Consider the following 18,447-nt stretch of genomic DNA (forward strand, 5'->3'; position numbering starts at 1 on the left):
TATAGGGAAAGGGAATGACCTGCACAGAATACTGAGGCTGCCCTAATGGTGTCTCTCAGAGGGAACTTTGCAGGTGGATGTCAGTATGCGTCATAGTGACAGTCACCCATCTGCTTGCCATCAGCTGCTCTAAGGCAGAAAGCCTCTCCTTTTCCCCAGAGTCTGGACAGTAGAACTAGTTGGTGTTTATTAAACTGAAAGAATGGGTAACTAGCAAACCACAGCTTCCTTCTCTTGGAATTATCCATTCCAGATGTATTGACTGAAAGTTTAGGACCTCGAGAAGTATATATTAAACTGAGGTGCCGAGTGGTGGTGGCAGCGCATGCCTTTAATCCCAGCACTCAGGAGCCAGAGGCAGGAGGATCTCTGTTATTTTAAGGCCAGCCTATCGACAGAGTGAGTTTCAAGACAACCAGACTGTTACTCAGAGAAACCCTTGAAAAGCAAAACAAAACTGAAACAAACAAACAGCCAGGTACTCTGAATATAAAATGAGAATGAAATGAAATATAGGAAGCTTAGTCATTTACTTTGTGGCTCGTGTTATCTTTTAGAGAGAGCTGTTTGTAGAATAGTTTATCATAAAGACGAAAAAAAGTAAAGTATTCACTCTCTGGCATGCTTCTGTAGTGCTAAAAATTGGGGTGGGGGAGAAGAGAGAGAGAGAAATATGCTGAATTTGGTCCTAAAAAGCTTTTCTCTTACCTAAGAGATTCTTCACTGAGACAGAAAGTAATATTTTTGTAAGACTTATAACCTCTAGAAAAAGGCACTGTGAATATTTATAGTCCTTATATTGTACCTGAAGCTTGATTTTTGTTCTGAATGTCAGCTTTTATTTACCCTGTAATCTCCCTAAGAGTAATTAATCTGTTCCAGGACATTTTTGCTGAGAATGTAAATGGTGGAAGTTTTAGTGTGCTTAGTATTTACTGGGAAATAGCTGTTTCAGGAAATCTGTGATTAAAGAAGCTGGTAAAGCATTCGGCATGGTGCTTTTCATTGTTGAATCCTTTAGTGAAAGTGTGACCCTGTTTAGGTTAATTGATCATTTCCTTTATATCTGAGTAGTCTGAACTTGTGGGTAAAGGGAAGGTGTATACATGGGCACCCCTTCTCAAACTTGTTCTCTTGATATGTAAGTAAAAAATTGAATGACTGAGGGAAGATCTGGGGAAGTGTGGCCAACTAAAACCTTTTATGTGTTGGCTTTAAGTTAGTCTTACACAGCTTCCAAGGTGTTATTTTTAATAAATGGAAACATTGGGTATGATACAGTGTTCGTATAAAAATAAGCAGTTTCTTACTACATGTCAGAAACTTCCAGGTCAAAAGTTCAGAGCTGAAATGAAGTTTTAAGTTTGATGTCATGTCGAAATTAATTTGGGTCTTTCTGTAAACTATTAGAAATCCATTTGGGAACAACTACATTCTAATTGCTTTTAAAAATACTATTTACTTATTATGTTGTTTGTGCGGGCACATGTACTGCAGCATGCTTGTGGAGGGCAAAGGACAACTTTGTGTAGTCGGTTCTCTCCATCTTTATGTGGCTCCTGTGGGTGGAAATTGGATCACCAGGCCTGTGCAGCAAGCACCTTTACCCTCCCTCTGAGCTATCTCACCAGGCCTTAAGTCATTTTATGATAGCAAACAGTGCTTTGTATTGTAAAACCATTGTATATGATGTCTCCAAAGCATTTGACACATGCTAACAGTTAACAGCAGTACAATTACCCAACAGCACTGATCCAGTACTGCTTAAATTTTGTAAATTGTATTTAGTACTTTGTGAGTTATCACTACTGGTATAGCCATCAGAACTTGCCTGTTGGGAAAGGTCTTTGGTTCTTGCTTTCCACCCACCCTTGTTGCATATATGTATTACTAACTGGAAGTTTTGTCAAACAGCACTTAACCCTTACTGTGTGAAGCAGTTTTATAACATTATTTCTGTTATAAAATACTGATTACAACTCACCAAACTATGTCCTGCTAATGGGTAGCACTATGTAGGCTACGCTGATAACATGTCTTTACTTCATCCCTCCTATAAAGAAGGCTAATTCTAATAATTCTAATACAAACCAGAAATGGTCCTTGGTGTAGGTTAAGTAAGTAGGTTAGTCCTGTGGCATTGAGCTCTGACAAGGCTAAGGGCAAACAGAGCTCTGTAGCTGCCAATCTAGTTTAATGCTTTACTCTGTTACTCTGTCGTTTGTTTAGCTGATTTCTGGGTTGGGACAAAAGGTGACAAAGTTGATATAACAATACAGATATCGAGTTGGGGGGAATCTTATTGAAAACAATAAGTGTATCTTTATTCATTATGTATCCAGTATTCTATGTTGTGGATGTAGGCAACTCAGAAGTTGTTTTATTCTGTTTTTACTCTGTAGAGTAAAGGTATGGGAAATAGATGGATGGCCTTTGACAATGGGATTGTGGAGGGGAAATTATTAAGGTTGCCTTTATGTAGAACTCAGATCTTATGACCTTAAGAAACTCATTAGTGTTTGTTTATTCAACTATATTATGAAAAGCAAATTCTAATTGCTCTTTAACCACTGTGTTGTTAACATTTTTAAACAGTGAAAAACCAGAGAGGTCAAGGACTTGAAAATTTTCATCAACATTCATCTTTTACCTATTTCCTGGTTTACTGGTATTCTTCTCTCATTCCCAGTGGGAATAGAATTCCCAGTTTCTAGCCCTAGAATAACTAAATATGTTCTAGCCTCCAGTAGTCCTTCCTTTGGAAGAACTTAGGGGTGAGGATCTTTTTGGTTTTTTTGGTGGTGGTGGTGGTAGTTTATGTGACAAGAGGGTTTTTTTGTTGTTGTTTTTGTGGGGTTTTTTTGTTTGTTTTGTTTCTGAGACAGGGTTTTTCTTTGTAGCTTTGGAGCCTGTCCTGGAACTAGCTCTGTAGATCAGGCTGACCTTAAACTCACAGAGGTCTGCCTGCCTCAGCCTCCCAAGTGCTGGGATTAAAGGCATGTGCCACAACCACCAGGCCATTTTGCAAATACTTTAAGAGAAATAGACCAGCCATCAGGTATGGTGGAACACCATTCTGAGCTCTTAGAGGAGGCAGAGGCAGGTAGATATGAGTTCAAGGGACACAAGACTGTATTAAGACTTGTCTCGCCAGGCAGAGGCAGGAGTATCTGTGCATTTGAGGGCAGCATCTATTGAGGAAGTTCCGGGACAGCCTCCAAAGCTACAGAGAAACCCTGGGGGGGAGGAGAGGCGAAACACAAAAATATTTGTTAGATGGCTTGGAATTAAGCAGGTTTGGCTCAGTTGCCCATTGTGCAGGAATTGCTGGATTCCATCTCTAGCACTTTATAAGCTGGGTGTGGTGGTACATACCTGTAATTCCAATACTCAGGAGCGAAGAGCCAGATGGGTCAGAAGTTCAAGGTCATCTTTGGTTACATAGTGAGCTTGAGTCCAACCTGGGCTACATGATACCCTATCAGCCAATCAATAATTGTCACAAACAGATTTGCTCTAGTTTTATGCACACATAGATAATTATTTAAGATTTCCGTATACTTTTTTTTTAAACTTTATTTTTGTATTGTCCCCTCTGATTCCTAGTTTTCAGAGATATGAGAGGATGACATTTATACTCAGTGTGTTTGGGCATTGATTTGTAGGCTGCTAGGACCCTTGATCATCTTTTGGACCATCCTATTCTGTGTGTGCATGTGTGAAGTGACTGCACATAGGAGTGTGTGGAAGGTTTCTGAAACTCTTAGTATCTTAGTTGTCTTTCTAATGCTAGTAAATTTGAGTTCTTTCCTAACCATTCCTTTCTTTTCTTTTTCCAGATGAGTTTGATGCCTACATCATTGTGTCTTTCGTGAATGCCACACTTGTGCTATCTATTGGAGAGACTGTGGAGGAAGTGACTGACTCTGGGTTCTTGGGTACCACTCCAACCTTGTCCTGCTCCTTATTAGGAGATGATGCATTGGTTCAGGTGAGCTTGCTTACCTGTTCAGTGTGCTGTGCTTGTATTCATGTCTCCATTCTCACCTTCCAGAAAACCTCAAAAGTGCACTGAGACTTAATTCCTGTGAGAGTTTTACTAAGTAATTTGGAGAATTTGAAACCTAACATTTCCTCTCAGTTTGCCATTTCTGTTTTTTAAAAAAAAAATTACCGTCCTTCTCATTTAATAACAGGTGGGCTTTGGACTTCTTTGAACTGATGTGAGAAAGCATGAAATTTTAAAACATTTCTATAAATTTCTATAAATTGATTTGTCTGGGCTCTACTAACTACTTAATACCTCATTTGCATGATTCCAGGTTTGCCAGGTATGAAGATCATTCTGGGTGATAATAAAATTGCTAGCTAGACTTTATTCTTTGACTTCCAGGTGTATCCAGATGGCATTCGACACATACGAGCAGATAAGAGAGTCAATGAGTGGAAGACTCCTGGCAAGAAGACAATTGTGAAGTGTGCAGTGAACCAGCGACAAGTGGTGATCGCCCTGACTGGAGGAGAACTTGTCTATTTTGAGATGGATCCTGTATGTTATTTATTTTGTTGTTGTTGGCCATGTGTTATCTTTCATTATGGTTCTTGGGGTGGGATTCTGAAGTATTGATAATATTGTTATCAGTATAATAGAGTATAGTTGTCAGTGTATATATCTTGTACATCACAAGAAAGAATTGGGAATGAATATATTTATAAGACAGTCTGGCCCCTTTTAAAAGGTTTATTATTATGTGTATGTAATTGTGCCTGAATAAGTTTATATACATCGTGTATATGGAATATGGAGTGTTGAATCTCCTGCTGGGACTTGGAGTTGCAAGTCACCATGTGGATGTTGGGAACTAAACTGGGTTTTGCCAAGAGCGTGGCAATAAACTGTTAACCCTTGAGCTGTCCCTCCAGCACCAATTTGACCCTTCTAAGGGAGAAAAATTAGTAAATCTCATTCAGGTTAGAATTGTGAAATCCTCTTTTGACAGTGAAATGCTTATTTATTTTTTGTATCTCACCCTCATTATGTGTTTTATTTTGTTTTGAGACATTTCTCTGTGTAGCCCTAGATGCTCTGGGACTTGCTCTGCAGACCAGGCTGGCCTTGAACACTGGGAATAAAGGTGTATGCCACCACTGTCTGGCTCACCTCCATTATCTAACGGATATTTAGCAAAGACATTTTCTCCTGTTTTCAGATGGTTGCTTTTTTTTTTTTTTTTTTTTTTTTTGAGTGCTCTATCTGCATTTACACGAGGACATCAGATCCCACTATAAATAGATGGTTGTTGGGAATAGAACTCAGGACCTCAGTAAGAGCAGCTAATATTCTTAACTTCTGAGCCATCTTTCCAGCCCCCAGTTGTTGGGTTTTTGTTTGTTTTTTGTTTTTCTTTTTTGCTTGTTTGTGGGGGGTGTTGTTTTTTGGGGGTTCCCCCCCTGAGACAGTTTCTCTGTGTGACAGCCCTGGCTGTCCTGGAGCTTACTCTGTAGACCAGGCTGTACTCTTACTCAGAAATCCATCTACTGTGGCCCCCAAGTGCTGGGCTTAAAGGCATTACTGCCTAGTTTGTGAGGTTTTTTGTTTTGTTGTGTTGTGTATTTTTTGTTTGGTTTGGTTTCCTTTTTCAAGACAGGGTTTCTCTGTGTAGCCATCTTAATGAAAATGTTTCCAGAACTTAGCTTACTTTTCAAAATCTCTAATAAGATTTTTTTTTTTTTAAACCATGGTGGTGTGGGAGGGGGTGTCTCTAGGTGTCTCATGTAGACTAACTTGACCTTGAACCCCTGGTTCTGCTGCCCCCCTCTATCTCTGTGTGCTGGGATTATAGTCTTGCACTATCACAGCTGGCTTCATTCAGGGTTCTCATGCAGTTTATATATTCCAAGTTCCTGATCTAGGTTAGTTGTGCCACACCCTGCTTTTTGTCAAAGAGGTCTTGTTTTTCTTTCCCTCTGAGGCATTAACATGTTTGACATTAAGCTGTTAAGTTGATTATGGGACCTGAAATGGTGAAATTCTTGGCCCTTGACTGTTATAAAAAGAGTGAGATGTGATTGGGTGCTAGTAATGTAGCCATTCTGGTAGATGCCCAGCACTGTATAAACTAGATGTGATAGGACCCTTTGTACTCACAGTACTTGGTAGAGGCAGCAGGCCCTAAAGTTAAGTTCATCCTTGGCTACATACATAGCTATTATAAGCTACATGAAAAAGCAAAAAGAGGGATAAGAGGAGGCAAAAACCCCTTAATAACCCATCTTCCTTTCCTAGCCCCCAGAGTTTTAGGGTCAATTATAACACATAGACCTATTTTGTTTTTCTTCCTTATAGTCAGGACAATTGAATGAATACACAGAACGGAAAGAGATGTCAGCAGATGTGGTGTGCATGAGTCTGGCCAATGTGCCACCAGGAGAACAGCGATCTCGATTCCTGGCTGTGGGGCTGGTGGACAACACTGTCAGAATCATCTCCCTTGACCCATCAGTGAGTGGTGCCCTCTGTTCTGTGGGTAGGGCCTAAGTAGCTGGATCCCTGAATTCGTACCTATTGTCTTTCCCTCCTCTCCCTCTATTTTTTGTGTTTCTGGAAGTCGAACAGTCTGATCTCTCAAGCACACAGTTTGGCAAGCTCTAAACTGCTGCTGCTTTTGGTTCTCATTGCACACCTCTTTGTTGTAGTTTAAGGATGTTAATTTGAGATACTAAATATTTCTTTGGCAGATGATCTGAATTACTTTTGGAGTGCATTTTCTATTATATCTATATTACTAGTGTTTTGTTTGTATGTCTTTATGTGTATTAGAAGGTGTCAAATCTCCTGAAATGGATAATTTTGAGCCACCATTTGGATCCTGGTAGCTCAGGTCCTCTGAGAGAGCAACAAGTTCTTTTAACTACTGGAGCCATCTTTCCAGCCCTGCCCTTTGTAGTTTAAAACTCCAAAATTGTTCATTAAAAAGGGAATTTTACTTGTTCTATGGCCTTACATTCTTTTACATTATTTTCAGGGAGATATTCTTTTGATTACTTTTGACCATAATACATTTAGAGTTTGTTCTGGGATTTAGAATTAATGACCCTCTACTGCCTCAGCTTACTTTTTTTTGTTTTTTCCAGAATTATCTCTTATGTCTTTTTTCTTTTTCCCATAGGATTGTTTACAGCCTCTGAGTATGCAGGCTCTCCCAGCCCAGCCTGAGTCTCTATGTATTGTGGAAATGGGTGGGACTGAGAAACAGGATGAGCTGGGTGAGAGAGGCTCTATTGGCTTCCTATACCTGAACATTGGACTACAGGTAAGAAGCCCAGGCAGGGGCTCATGTGTAATGCTACCTATTCCTTTATCCAGTACAGGCATTTTTCATTGCTCGTAGTTCTAGATAGTCACTTTGTGAAAAGTTGTTTTATAGTGCTGTTATCGATTCATTTTCTTAGCACTTAGAAAATACTAGGCAGGCCTGGAAATCATATGCACAAAAAAATCTTCATAGCTGGTGAAAATGCTTTGTGACTGATGCTTTAGAGATCCCACAGTATTCTTGCCTTCTAAAATTGACCACATTAGCTCTAGGGAAGCCCTGGATGTTCCTGGAGTCAAGGCAACTGAGTTTGTAAGTTTGTTTCTGCTTTTTAAATTTTAGTTTCTCATTTAGAAATGCTTAGGCATGAGGCACAGGTTAATACAATGAGCCTTCATCCACACTTTTTTTAAAAGAGTATTTTGAAGTAGATCCAAGGCAATAAATCATTCTACCTATACTTAGTAATGTTACCTCTATAATGTTTTGCTTTAAGGAGCTAGTAATGTCATACCTACCAAGATTAGTTTCTGAATATCTGATACTTTGTACATGTTATAACTTTCTGAAAAATTATGATTAGTCCAGACCATAGAAGTTGATGACATTGGGTGGTGGCACACACCTTTAATCGCAGTGTAGGGGTGGGGCAGGGAAAGGTGGATCTCTGAGTTCAAGGCCTGCCTGGTCTACAGCCAGGACTGTTACGCAGAGAAGCCCTGTTTTCAAAAAACAAACAAAAAGAGAAGTTGATAACATTCATTTATAACTGTTTTGGGTAAGGGAAAAAGAGTAGTTAAGTGCTACTGTTCGCTCTGGTTGCATCCCATTGGGAAGTGTATGATGTCTGGAAATATTTATCATCAAGTCTCTGTAAAACAAAATGAGGTTTATTCCTTTATTCTAAACATAATTTATACATGAAAAGGATAATGGCTCTCTTCCCACACCTTCTTTAGTGACTTATTTTACAGATAAAGGAGTTAGGGCCATAACAATCATCGTAGTTGAGTTGGTAGAGATTCCCCTTGAAGTTAGTGTATTTGACCGTACTATATGCTATCTTCTTTGGCTGTTAGGTTCTCTTTGCATCATAAACAGTCTTGCTTCATTCTTCAATCCCTAAAAATCTTGTTCGTTTTGAAGGAAATGATACTTAGAGATACCATAGTCAGTAGATCTTGATTTTTAGCTGTGGGTCTGTTTTTAAGTTACAGAAAATAATTTAACAAATAAATACATTTTTAGTATATAGGATGCATATACATGTATGTATAGTGAGAAGTGATTTTTTTTCTTAGATGCTTAGTAACTGAGAGAATGAATTACTGATTGTTGGGGTATTATGATTTGTGTTATGTTTTCACCAATAAGTTATATCCTTCTGTCATCTGTTAAAGTAATCAAGGAAAAATGTCATCATTTTAAAGCTTCCATCATAAGTAGGCTTTACCTGTTCATATTTTCTCCATTAGAATGGTGTGCTGCTGAGAACTGTTCTAGACCCTGTCACTGGAGACCTGTCTGACACTCGAACTAGGTATCTGGGGTCCCGTCCTGTGAAACTCTTCCGAGTCCGGATGCAAGGCCAGGAGGCTGTAAGTAATAAAAAGACATTTGAATATTGGTGCCAATGTAAACTTTTTGACTAATTTGTTTTGTAGATGTTTTGATACTAGCACTGCCTTGATTGGGAAATCCTGGGTTCTTTGAGAAGGAGGAGGAACGATTCAAACCCTTTCTCTGTGTAGTGCTGGCTGTCCTGGAACTAGCTCTTGTAGACCAGGCTGGTGTTGTACTCAAGAAATCTGCCTGCCTCTGCCTCCTCAGTGCTGGAACTAAAGACCTGTGTCACCACTGCCTGACTTAGTCTAGAGTTTTCTAAGGGGTAGCTAGTCTATGGCATGGCACTGTGACATTATGAGGCTATATAAAGTTTCAGTATTAATCCTTTGAGTCTTTTCTTTAGTCTGGGCTATCCGGGATGGGAAAAACTGGACCCCTTCCATTTAAGGCAGTATTATAGTGATATTGTGACTTCCTGCCTAATAAGAAAGAGAGCCTTGCCTTTGTAGTTCAGAATTAATGTTAGTTAAAAATGTTACTTTACTTAATTCTATAGCTGTCCAGCCTTGTAATAAACTCATTTCCACTCTAGAGAATCATGATTGATGTAGCTTGATGTTTTGGTTTTCTATACAATAAGCCTGTGCTGTCTCTTTGAGCTCCCTTTGCTTAAAGTGGCTTTGTAGGTTTCTAAAATTAGAGACCAAAGTTGGGGTTGTATGTTTGGTCAATCTACCAAGTTTGAGCTTTTCCCTGTCTGATTAGGGCTCTTTCCTCTCCAGGTTTTGGCCATGTCCAGTCGCTCATGGTTAAGCTACTCTTACCAATCCCGTTTCCATCTCACCCCTCTATCTTATGAGACTTTGGAGTTTGCATCCGGCTTTGCCTCTGAACAGTGTCCCGAAGGCATTGTTGCCATCTCCACCAACACCTTGAGGTGAGAAAAACCTTATGTTTGGAGCCCAGCAGGAAGCCTTTCTGCCAAGTCTTCTGCCTGTGGTTCTGCCAGAGTTGGAGTTTGTACAGCGATGGCTACCAGCCGCCTCTTTACCAGGAGAGGGTGTTGCAATTCAAACGAGATTTTCAGAACCTGTGAGCCAAGTTTCAATGCTTGGCATTTAGCTTCTGTTTAGACTTTTTTGGAGCCAAGTTTTAGAACTTATTACACTGTAATCTTACACTTTAAGATTCTGTTTCCTGGTGAAATTGTCGTATAATTGGATTAGTTTTAGAGCAAGTGTTCAATCTCTTTTAACTCTTTCTTACTGTGTTATCTACAGAATTATATCTTAATTTTAATTAATTTGTTGGGCTTTCCAGACAGGGTTTCTCTGTAGCCCCCACTGGCCTTGGGCGAGCTCTGTAGACAAGTGGTCCTCAAACCCAGAGATCAGCCTGCTTCTGCCTCCTGGGTGTTGGGGTTACAGGCGCGTTCCACCACTGCTCAGATGCAATACAGTTTTGAAAGGGTGAAATTAAACTGTGTGTAGTAGTTCATGTTACCTCTAATTCCATTTCTACCTGGGAGGGTAAGAGATCAGAAATTCAAAGTCATCCTCAGGCACATGAAGTTCGAGGCCAGCCAGGTATGGTGATGGATCAAAGCAAAAAGTAGAATTGATAATAACTCTACTCACTATTACCTTTGATAGCTACCAGGCTGCCTTTCAAAGTTCATAGTAGCCAAGAAGATAGTATTCCTATTTTACCCTGTTCTTGCATACTCTTGCTTTATGTCTTTGATTCTGGTCATCTTAATAGGAGTACAATAGTTTTAAAAGACTGATATTTTTCTAGTACCTAATGGATGTGTATTTTGGTATGTGGGTTTTTTGTTTGTTTGTTGTTGTTTTGTTTTTTTAGACAGGGTTTTTCTCTGTGGTCCTGGCTGTCCTAGAACTCTTCTCTGTAGACCAGGCTGGCCTTTAGAGATATACCTGATTGAAAGCATATACCACCACAGACTGGCTCTATATTTTTAAGTGTTTATTGATTATTCTTGAGGGTGATAATCTGTTCAGATTCATTGTCCATTTTTAAATATGTAATTGGGGATTTTTGTATCTCATTCATATATTTACATATGTTATATATGTATAGTACATATATATTATTCAAATTATATGTCAATTGGTTTTCCATTACTTTCCTGGGGCAGATAACTTAGTAAAGGTTTATTTGGGCTTATGATTGATTCATGGGCCTCATTACTTTGGACAGAATAACATATTAATGATGGATCAACGCAATGGTTCAGTAAACAAAGACAGGAAATGAAGCCAGGGCATGCAACAGTCCCCTTTGAGGGCTTACCTCCCACAGACCCCACCTCATAAAGGTTTTCTTACCTCCCACTGTCACTGCTTTGAGGATCAAACCTATAGTACGTGGACATGTGGGAGACAATCTAAAGAGTTCTTTATAAATTCATGTTTCCTATCACTTAATTTGTGTGTTTTCTCCTATTTTTTGAGTTTTGTTTTAGAAGGTGTCTTACTGTGTTGATCCACCTGTCTCTATCTCTTGCATTTGACACCATGTCTGACCAAAGTATAATTTTAAGTAACCATGAAGTCCCTGCCTTTTTTATTTTTAAAATAGATGTTTTTTCTAAGCAATTAAGTATTCTCTAACTGGCCATCTATGTTTATTGTGTGTCAGTATATTTGAGTCCATATATAGGCTATTGCCTGATTATATTCTTTTACTTCCTAGTCACACAGTAACCACACTAACCACACTATGTATATTGCTTTATACTGTGCTTTTTTTTTTTAATACTATGTCTTGGAAATAACTGTTATAAAGTTCTGTTGTGTGGATGGTTCGCTTATCTAGTCTTTTCTTGAATGTTTTGTTTTGGGGGGATTGTTTGTGTGTTTAAAAAACAGGATTTTTTTTTTTTTTTTTGGTGTAACCGTGACTCTCCTGGAACTCACTCTGCAGATCAGGCTGGCCTTGAACTCAACAAAATACTACTGCCTCTGCCTCCCAAGTGCTGGGATTAAAGGCATGTGCTACCACTGCTCAGCTGATTTTTTTTGTTTTGTTTTGTTTTGTTTTGTTTTTTTGTTTGTTTGTTTTATGATCATTATGGGGGTATGCCATGTAGCTGTCAAAGGCAGCTTTGTGAAGTCTTTTCTCCTTCCACCCTTATATGATTTTTGATAAGCACCTTTCCCTGCTAAGCCATTTTATCAGCCTGAATTTTAAAGCTGCATGTGGCAAAAACTTGTTCAGCTGTTGTGATTCATATGACTCTGTGGAAAAGCGGTTTTTGCCACATGTGACTTGTCCTTATGATTGAACACCTTACTCGTGTGACTCTTCTTAACCCTCAAAGTATAAATTGTCTGATGCTCTGAATAAAGTTGGTTATTACATGAGATTTTAGTACCCACTTTCTCAAGTTCATAGAAGGCACACACTCTCCGTGATATTTTTTGAGACAGGATCTCTCACTGAAAGTAGTTTGCCAATTGGCTAAGCTGGCTACTCTCAAGCCCCAGTGATCCTGTCTCTTTTTTCTTAACCCAGGGATTATAGATATGTACTGCCATGCCCTTTTTACATGAGTTTTAGGGTACATAATGTAGTTCCTTGTGACTCCATACCATCACTTTAACAACTGAACCTTCTCCATGGCCCCTGAACTTTATACTGTCGTATTAACTGTGGAATGATAAAATTTTTGTCAACTTTTTTCCTTTTTTATTAATTTATTTTTTACATTCCACCCCCACACCCTGTGTCTAGGCTGAGCAAGTTATCTCTCCATATAGAATGGGACCCACTAAGTAAGTTTGTGCGTTAGTGTTAGATCTTGAATCCACTGCCAATGGCCTCATACATTGTCCTAGGTGCACTTTATCACCTATACTAAGGGAGCCTAGTTCAGTCTTATGCAGGCAGGTTCCCCATTTATCAGACCTGAGTCAGTGATCTCTCACTAGCTCAGCTCAGCTGATTCTGTGGGTTTTCCCATTATGATCTTGACTCCTTTGTTCATTTTTACTCCTCCCTGCCACGCCCGCGCAGCCAGAGTACCGAGCTTGGTGGAGGGTGTCGGGATTGAAACACTCAACAGACTACCACGAGAAGTGAAGAAGCTGCTGCTCTTTATTACAGAGAGTAATGAGCTTATATACCCAAGCCAGGGGATGGGCTAAGCATAGGAGGAAATCATGCACCACCCACACTTGCACTGTGCACCAGAAAATTCTGAAAACAATCTTGTTTGCTCAATCTTGTTTGCATGGAAGTTCTACAGCTGGGTGGGGAAGAAGAGAGCTGTAAGGGACAAGTACTTAAATTTCCCAACGCCTCCCTCACTTCAATTATACTCCAGGAGCTTGGCCCATTGGTTAGTTGTGGATTTCTGCATCTGCTTCCATCTATTTCTGGAAGAGGGTTCAAGCTTTCCTGGGGTTATGAATTGTAGGCTAGGTGGGTATCTTTTGCCTTATGTCTGTTATCCACTTAGGAGTGAGTACATACTATATTTTTCTTCTGGTTTTGGGTTACTCTAGGTCTGTCTATTTGCCTGTGAAATTTGGAATGTCATTGTTTCTTACTGCTGAGTAGTACTCCATTGTGTAAATATACCACATTTTCTTTATCCATTTTTCAGTTGAGGGTCATCTAGGCTCAACATTCTTAGTAATCAGGGAAATGCAAATCAAAACCATTCTGAGATTCCATCTTACACCGATCAGAATGGCTAAGATCAAAAACACCAGTGACAGCTTACACTGGAGAGGATGTGGAGAAAGGGGAACACTCTTCCATTGATGGTGGTAATGCAAACTTGTACAATTGCTCTGGAAATCAGTATAGTGATTTCTCAGAAAGTTGGGGATCAGCCTACTTCCAGTCCCTGCAATACCAATGTTGGGCATATACTCAAAGGAGGCACATTCACACCACAAGGACATTTGCTCAGTCATGTTCAGAACAACATAATTTTTGACAATATTACTGTATTTTCAGTGGTGAAAACAAAATTGCAGTGAAAAATAGGGGTGTGTTGCTGAAGAAAAACCTTTCTGGTTCTACATAGTCTTTTTTAAGCACAGAGAGCTGTTATCTCATGCTGCCTAATGTCATTGTTAGAGCCTCAACATTTGTGTGCTGTGACTGGTCATGGTTCATCTCATCAGTTCCTAGGCTGGATGGTAATTTATTTAACTCCCTTGTCTGTTCCTATAGGATTTTGGCATTGGAGAAGCTTGGTGCTGTCTTTAATCAAGTAGCTTTTCCACTGCAGTACACACCCAGGAAATTTGTCATCCACCCTGAGAGTAACAACCTTATCATCATTGAGACAGACCACAATGCCTACACTGAGGCTACAAAAGCTCAGAGAAAGCAGCAGATGGCAGAGGTAATTACTCTGACCTCCAAAGCTACAGTTTTAAAAAGCCTGTTTATGAAATTGTTTAGAAAAGTTGAAATTTAAAATATCTATAATTCCTCCCACACACCTGGAGACAGGGTCTCAGACCAGAATTCTGGGTGATCCCCAACTTCTCAAGTGCTGCCATTATTTGTGTACTAGCAACACAGCTGCAGTATTTGTAGTTTAATTATTTTGAGTGCATTGGTTTGATGGTGTCAGATTCTCTAGAACTGAGTTACAGGCAGGTGTGATCTGATATGTGGGTGCTGAGAATTGAACCCAGGTTCTCTAGAGTGGCAGCCACTGAACCATATCTCCAGCCTGTTTGGTTTTTTTTTTTTTTTTTTTTGGACAAAGTTTTGCTATGTAGTATTGGCTATCTGGTACTCACTGTATAGACCAGACTGGCCTTGTTTTTACAGATAGATAACGCCTGCACTTTCTGAGATCTGGGCTTAAAGGCATGCGCTACCACACCTGGCTGGCCTCTTAGTTACTTTTTAAGAGCCTGGGTTTTGCGTCTGTAGCTCAGTGGTATAATGTATGTCTAGGTTAGATTCCTAGGGCTAAAACTGTGAACCAGAACCTTTAAGGGAAGTTCTTTACTCTTAGCTTTTAGAAGCTTTCTTGTGGCCCAGGACAAATATGCTGGCCTGGTTTATTCAGAATTTAACTCCCAGTGTGGAACTGCTCTCTAGGTCTTGAGTCTCCAGAAGATGCTATGTTATATGATGCCTGAATTTGAGCACAGATTTCAGATTTCCCCTACAGTACCACTTCACCTAGAAACTTTTTGCTAAATAACCAGCTGTGTGGAAACCATATACAGATGAAAAGAGAAGCGATAGCTAGTCTTGGCCAGAGAAAGCAGGAAGCCCTATGGAAACCACCTTTTCATTTCTGAGTTTTCAGAAATGCAAATAATTTGCCACAGTTAATGTTCTTTTTGGCATTTTCTTCTCAGATGTAACTACTAGTAATTGGTTTTCCTGTTTAATGATTTCCTTTTTTTGTGCATTTTTCCTTGACTTTTTTTTAATTGTGTATTTGAGTGGCTGAATGCAGACATGAATATGGTGTTCTGTACCTTTTGTAGAAGCTGAGGATCTAACAGATTGTAGGCCACAAGTACCTCTATCAGTGGAGTTGTCTGAAGACTCTTCCTTGAACCTCTGTTTGGGGGATCCTGGTCTTGTAACAGACTTTTTCACTGCTTTTCCTTTCTTACTACTTCTTGCTTTCTGGATTTAGGAAATGGTGGAAGCAGCAGGAGAGGATGAGCGGGAGTTGGCTGCAGAAATGGCAGCAGCATTCCTTAATGAAAACCTCCCTGAATCTATTTTTGGAGCTCCCAAGGCTGGCAATGGGCAGTGGGCCTCTGTGATTCGGGTGATGAACCCTATCCAGGGGAATACCCTAGACCTTGTCCAGCTGGAACAGAATGAGGCAGCCTTTAGGTAAGAATACAAAGTCAGTCTGAGGTTTGGTAGTGTGATCAAGGGTTCTTGGGGTTTTGACTAATGCCTGACTTCCTTCTTTGTTGTTTGCAGTGTGGCAGTGTGTAGGTTCTCCAACACTGGTGAAGACTGGTATGTGCTAGTGGGTGTAGCCAAGGACTTGATATTGAGCCCTCGCTCTGTGGCAGGAGGCTTTGTCTATACATACAAGCTTGTGAACAATGGGGAAAAGTTGGAGTTTTTACACAAGGTAAGAACTAGCTTTTTTGTTTTGTTCTGGTTTTTTGTTTTTTTGAGACAGGTTTTCTGTGTATGCCCTGGCTGTCCTAAAACTAGCTCTGTAGACCAGTCTGGTCTCAAACTCATGGAGATCCTCCTGCCGCTGCTTCCCAAGTGCTAGAATTAAAGGTGTGTGCCACCACTGCCTGCCCAATATCCACCTTTTGGTTCTCTTAGACCTTGTATCTTACTTGATTCTCCCATTTTATGCTAAATTTCTGGGTCAGGCCTTCAGTTTGTAGAGGTTTTTGTTTGTTTAATTCTTTATTCTTTGTACAGTGTTCTGCCTGCATGTACACCTGCAGGCCAGAAGAGGGCATCAGATCTCATTATAGATGAGGCAGCATGTGGAACATATTAGGACCTTCATGCTTGAGTGATGTTCTGTGCCTGACACAGAAAGCCTGGATTCTCATCACCTTCTATGGTGAATTGGCCACTTGTTTACTGTGGTACTAAGCAGTGCAGCAATTCATGTCCAAAATTCATCAATCAGCTAAAGAATTAACAAGTTCCAGGAAGTTATACTTTAATAGAACACTTTCAGTTTGGGAGGACAGTAAAGATTCTGTACATGATGCTTGTGCAGTATGCATACATTTAATGGCCACTGAAATATATACTCTAAAATGTAAATTTTTATTATTTATATTTTACTGCAATCTAATAAAGCATTAGTTTATATTCTTTCCTCTATACCCATAGTACCTGAATCTGAATGTTTCATCTAAGTAATATAAACTATCACATTCCTTTATGTCAAACACCTCTGCCTTAAAACTAAGATGTCACTTTTCAGTAGCATTCTTTTCTCATCCCTCCACAAACCTCAGTTGCCTTTTTGATTGATGTTAAGACTTTGCTGTTAGTTTTGGTGTTATATATAAGTTACTACAGGCCTCTGAGTACCACTCACCAGGCAGGCAATGGGAATGCCTCACTTGTAGCATTTCTTGCTGGGTGAAATGTATTGTGTGGAACTGTTTGATGGGTTCTAGCTGCTGCATATGCAGTTGATTTGTATGGTAAGCAAAGTACATATTACTTTCTGCCTGTCTTGATTAATGCTTACAGAAATAGTTCTGTGTCGAGGCTCGCATGTGTGTAGTTAACTGTATGTTCTTTCTGAAAGCTGCCATGACATCCTTTTCTTTTCACAGACTCCAGTGGAAGAGGTCCCTGCTGCCATTGCCCCATTCCAGGGGAGGGTATTGATTGGTGTGGGGAAGCTTTTACGAGTCTATGATCTGGGGAAGAAGAAGTTACTTCGAAAATGTGAGAATAAGGTAAATGCGCTGTTGTGGGACCAATTCTTTAAAATTTTAAAATTGTTATTTTTTTTTTTTTTTTTTTTTTTTTTTAGGAGTGTCTTGAAAAAGGCAGTAGATGATCTCATATCTTGGCTCCTCCAAACAAGCTTCCTATCCTACATTATAAGGAATTTAACTAGGAGAATTAAACATTATTTTCACTATTCAAAAAAAAAAAGTTTCTGCTGGGTGTTTTAATGAATTACTATTATCCAAGCAATAAAGAGGCTGAGTCACTAAGAATCAGAAGTTCAAGACCAGCCTGGGCTACATGGAGACCCTATCTTAGAAAGCCAGACAAGGCATAGCAAAATAGATCAGCATGTTAGGCACTAAGCTTGACAAGTTGTGGTGGGACCAACATAGTGGGAGGAGAGGACTGATTTCTGAAAGTCATCCTCTGACCTCCACGTGTGCGTACTCAAGTGCACACACACACAGTTAAAATCAAATTTAAAGCCAAACAAGTACCTCACACTTGCCAAACATTAGTCCAAAAATAACTTTTCACCTTCTGGGTACCCACCGTAGATTAAAATAATTTATTGATATATGCAGACTGTATAGTATAGTAAGGGAAAGCTGTACTTTTCAGTTCAGAATTATAGATTTTAAGTTCAAGGATTATACAAATTGCTGTCTTTGCTTTTTCCTAGCATATTGCCAATTACATATCTGGGATCCAGACTATTGGGCACAGGGTTATTGTGTCTGATGTCCAAGAAAGTTTCATCTGGGTTCGATACAAGCGTAACGAGAACCAGCTCATTATCTTTGCTGATGACACCTACCCCAGATGGGTCACTACTGCCAGCCTTCTTGACTATGACACTGTGGCTGGGGCAGACAAGTTTGGCAACATTTGTGTGGTGAGTTGGTATTGGTTCTTTGAGAAGCCATGACATGAGGGAAAGCTGGCTCTGTTTGCAGGATGCTTAACCAAAGGAACAAAAGTTATATTCTCTAATATGGAAAGTTAAATATAGTTATAAAATTCAGTCCTATTCAAGTACTACCCTTAAGAAAATCTTTATGTTCAAGCTGCCCTGCCTCTCTGGGAAACCCTCAGACTCTGGTTCACTCACCTTCATCCTCTCCTCAGGATATGGTTCAATAATGAT

At 39.7% G+C, this 18,447-nt stretch overlaps 1 protein-coding gene across 1 annotated transcript in view; it reads left to right on the forward strand.

Moving 5' to 3' along the window:
• The window catches only part of Sf3b3 (splicing factor 3b subunit 3), a 38,448-nt gene that overhangs the window by 16,752 nt on the left and 3,249 nt on the right, over window positions 1-18,447 (forward strand). The window contains exons 12-22 of the mRNA XM_051201375.1: window positions 3,840-3,991; window positions 4,394-4,549; window positions 6,347-6,502; window positions 7,170-7,313; window positions 8,792-8,914; window positions 9,665-9,819; window positions 14,091-14,265; window positions 15,532-15,737; window positions 15,831-15,987; window positions 17,177-17,302; window positions 17,983-18,195. Of these exons, the coding sequence (XP_051057332.1) occupies window positions 3,840-3,991; window positions 4,394-4,549; window positions 6,347-6,502; window positions 7,170-7,313; window positions 8,792-8,914; window positions 9,665-9,819; window positions 14,091-14,265; window positions 15,532-15,737; window positions 15,831-15,987; window positions 17,177-17,302; window positions 17,983-18,195 (1,763 nt within the window). The remainder of the gene's footprint in view (window positions 1-3,839; window positions 3,992-4,393; window positions 4,550-6,346; window positions 6,503-7,169; window positions 7,314-8,791; window positions 8,915-9,664; window positions 9,820-14,090; window positions 14,266-15,531; window positions 15,738-15,830; window positions 15,988-17,176; window positions 17,303-17,982; window positions 18,196-18,447) is intronic.

The sequence above is a fragment of the Phodopus roborovskii genome, unplaced genomic scaffold (assembly GCF_943737965.1).
Source record: "Phodopus roborovskii unplaced genomic scaffold, PHOROB, whole genome shotgun sequence".
NCBI classification, from domain to species: domain Eukaryota; kingdom Metazoa; phylum Chordata; class Mammalia; order Rodentia; family Cricetidae; genus Phodopus; species Phodopus roborovskii.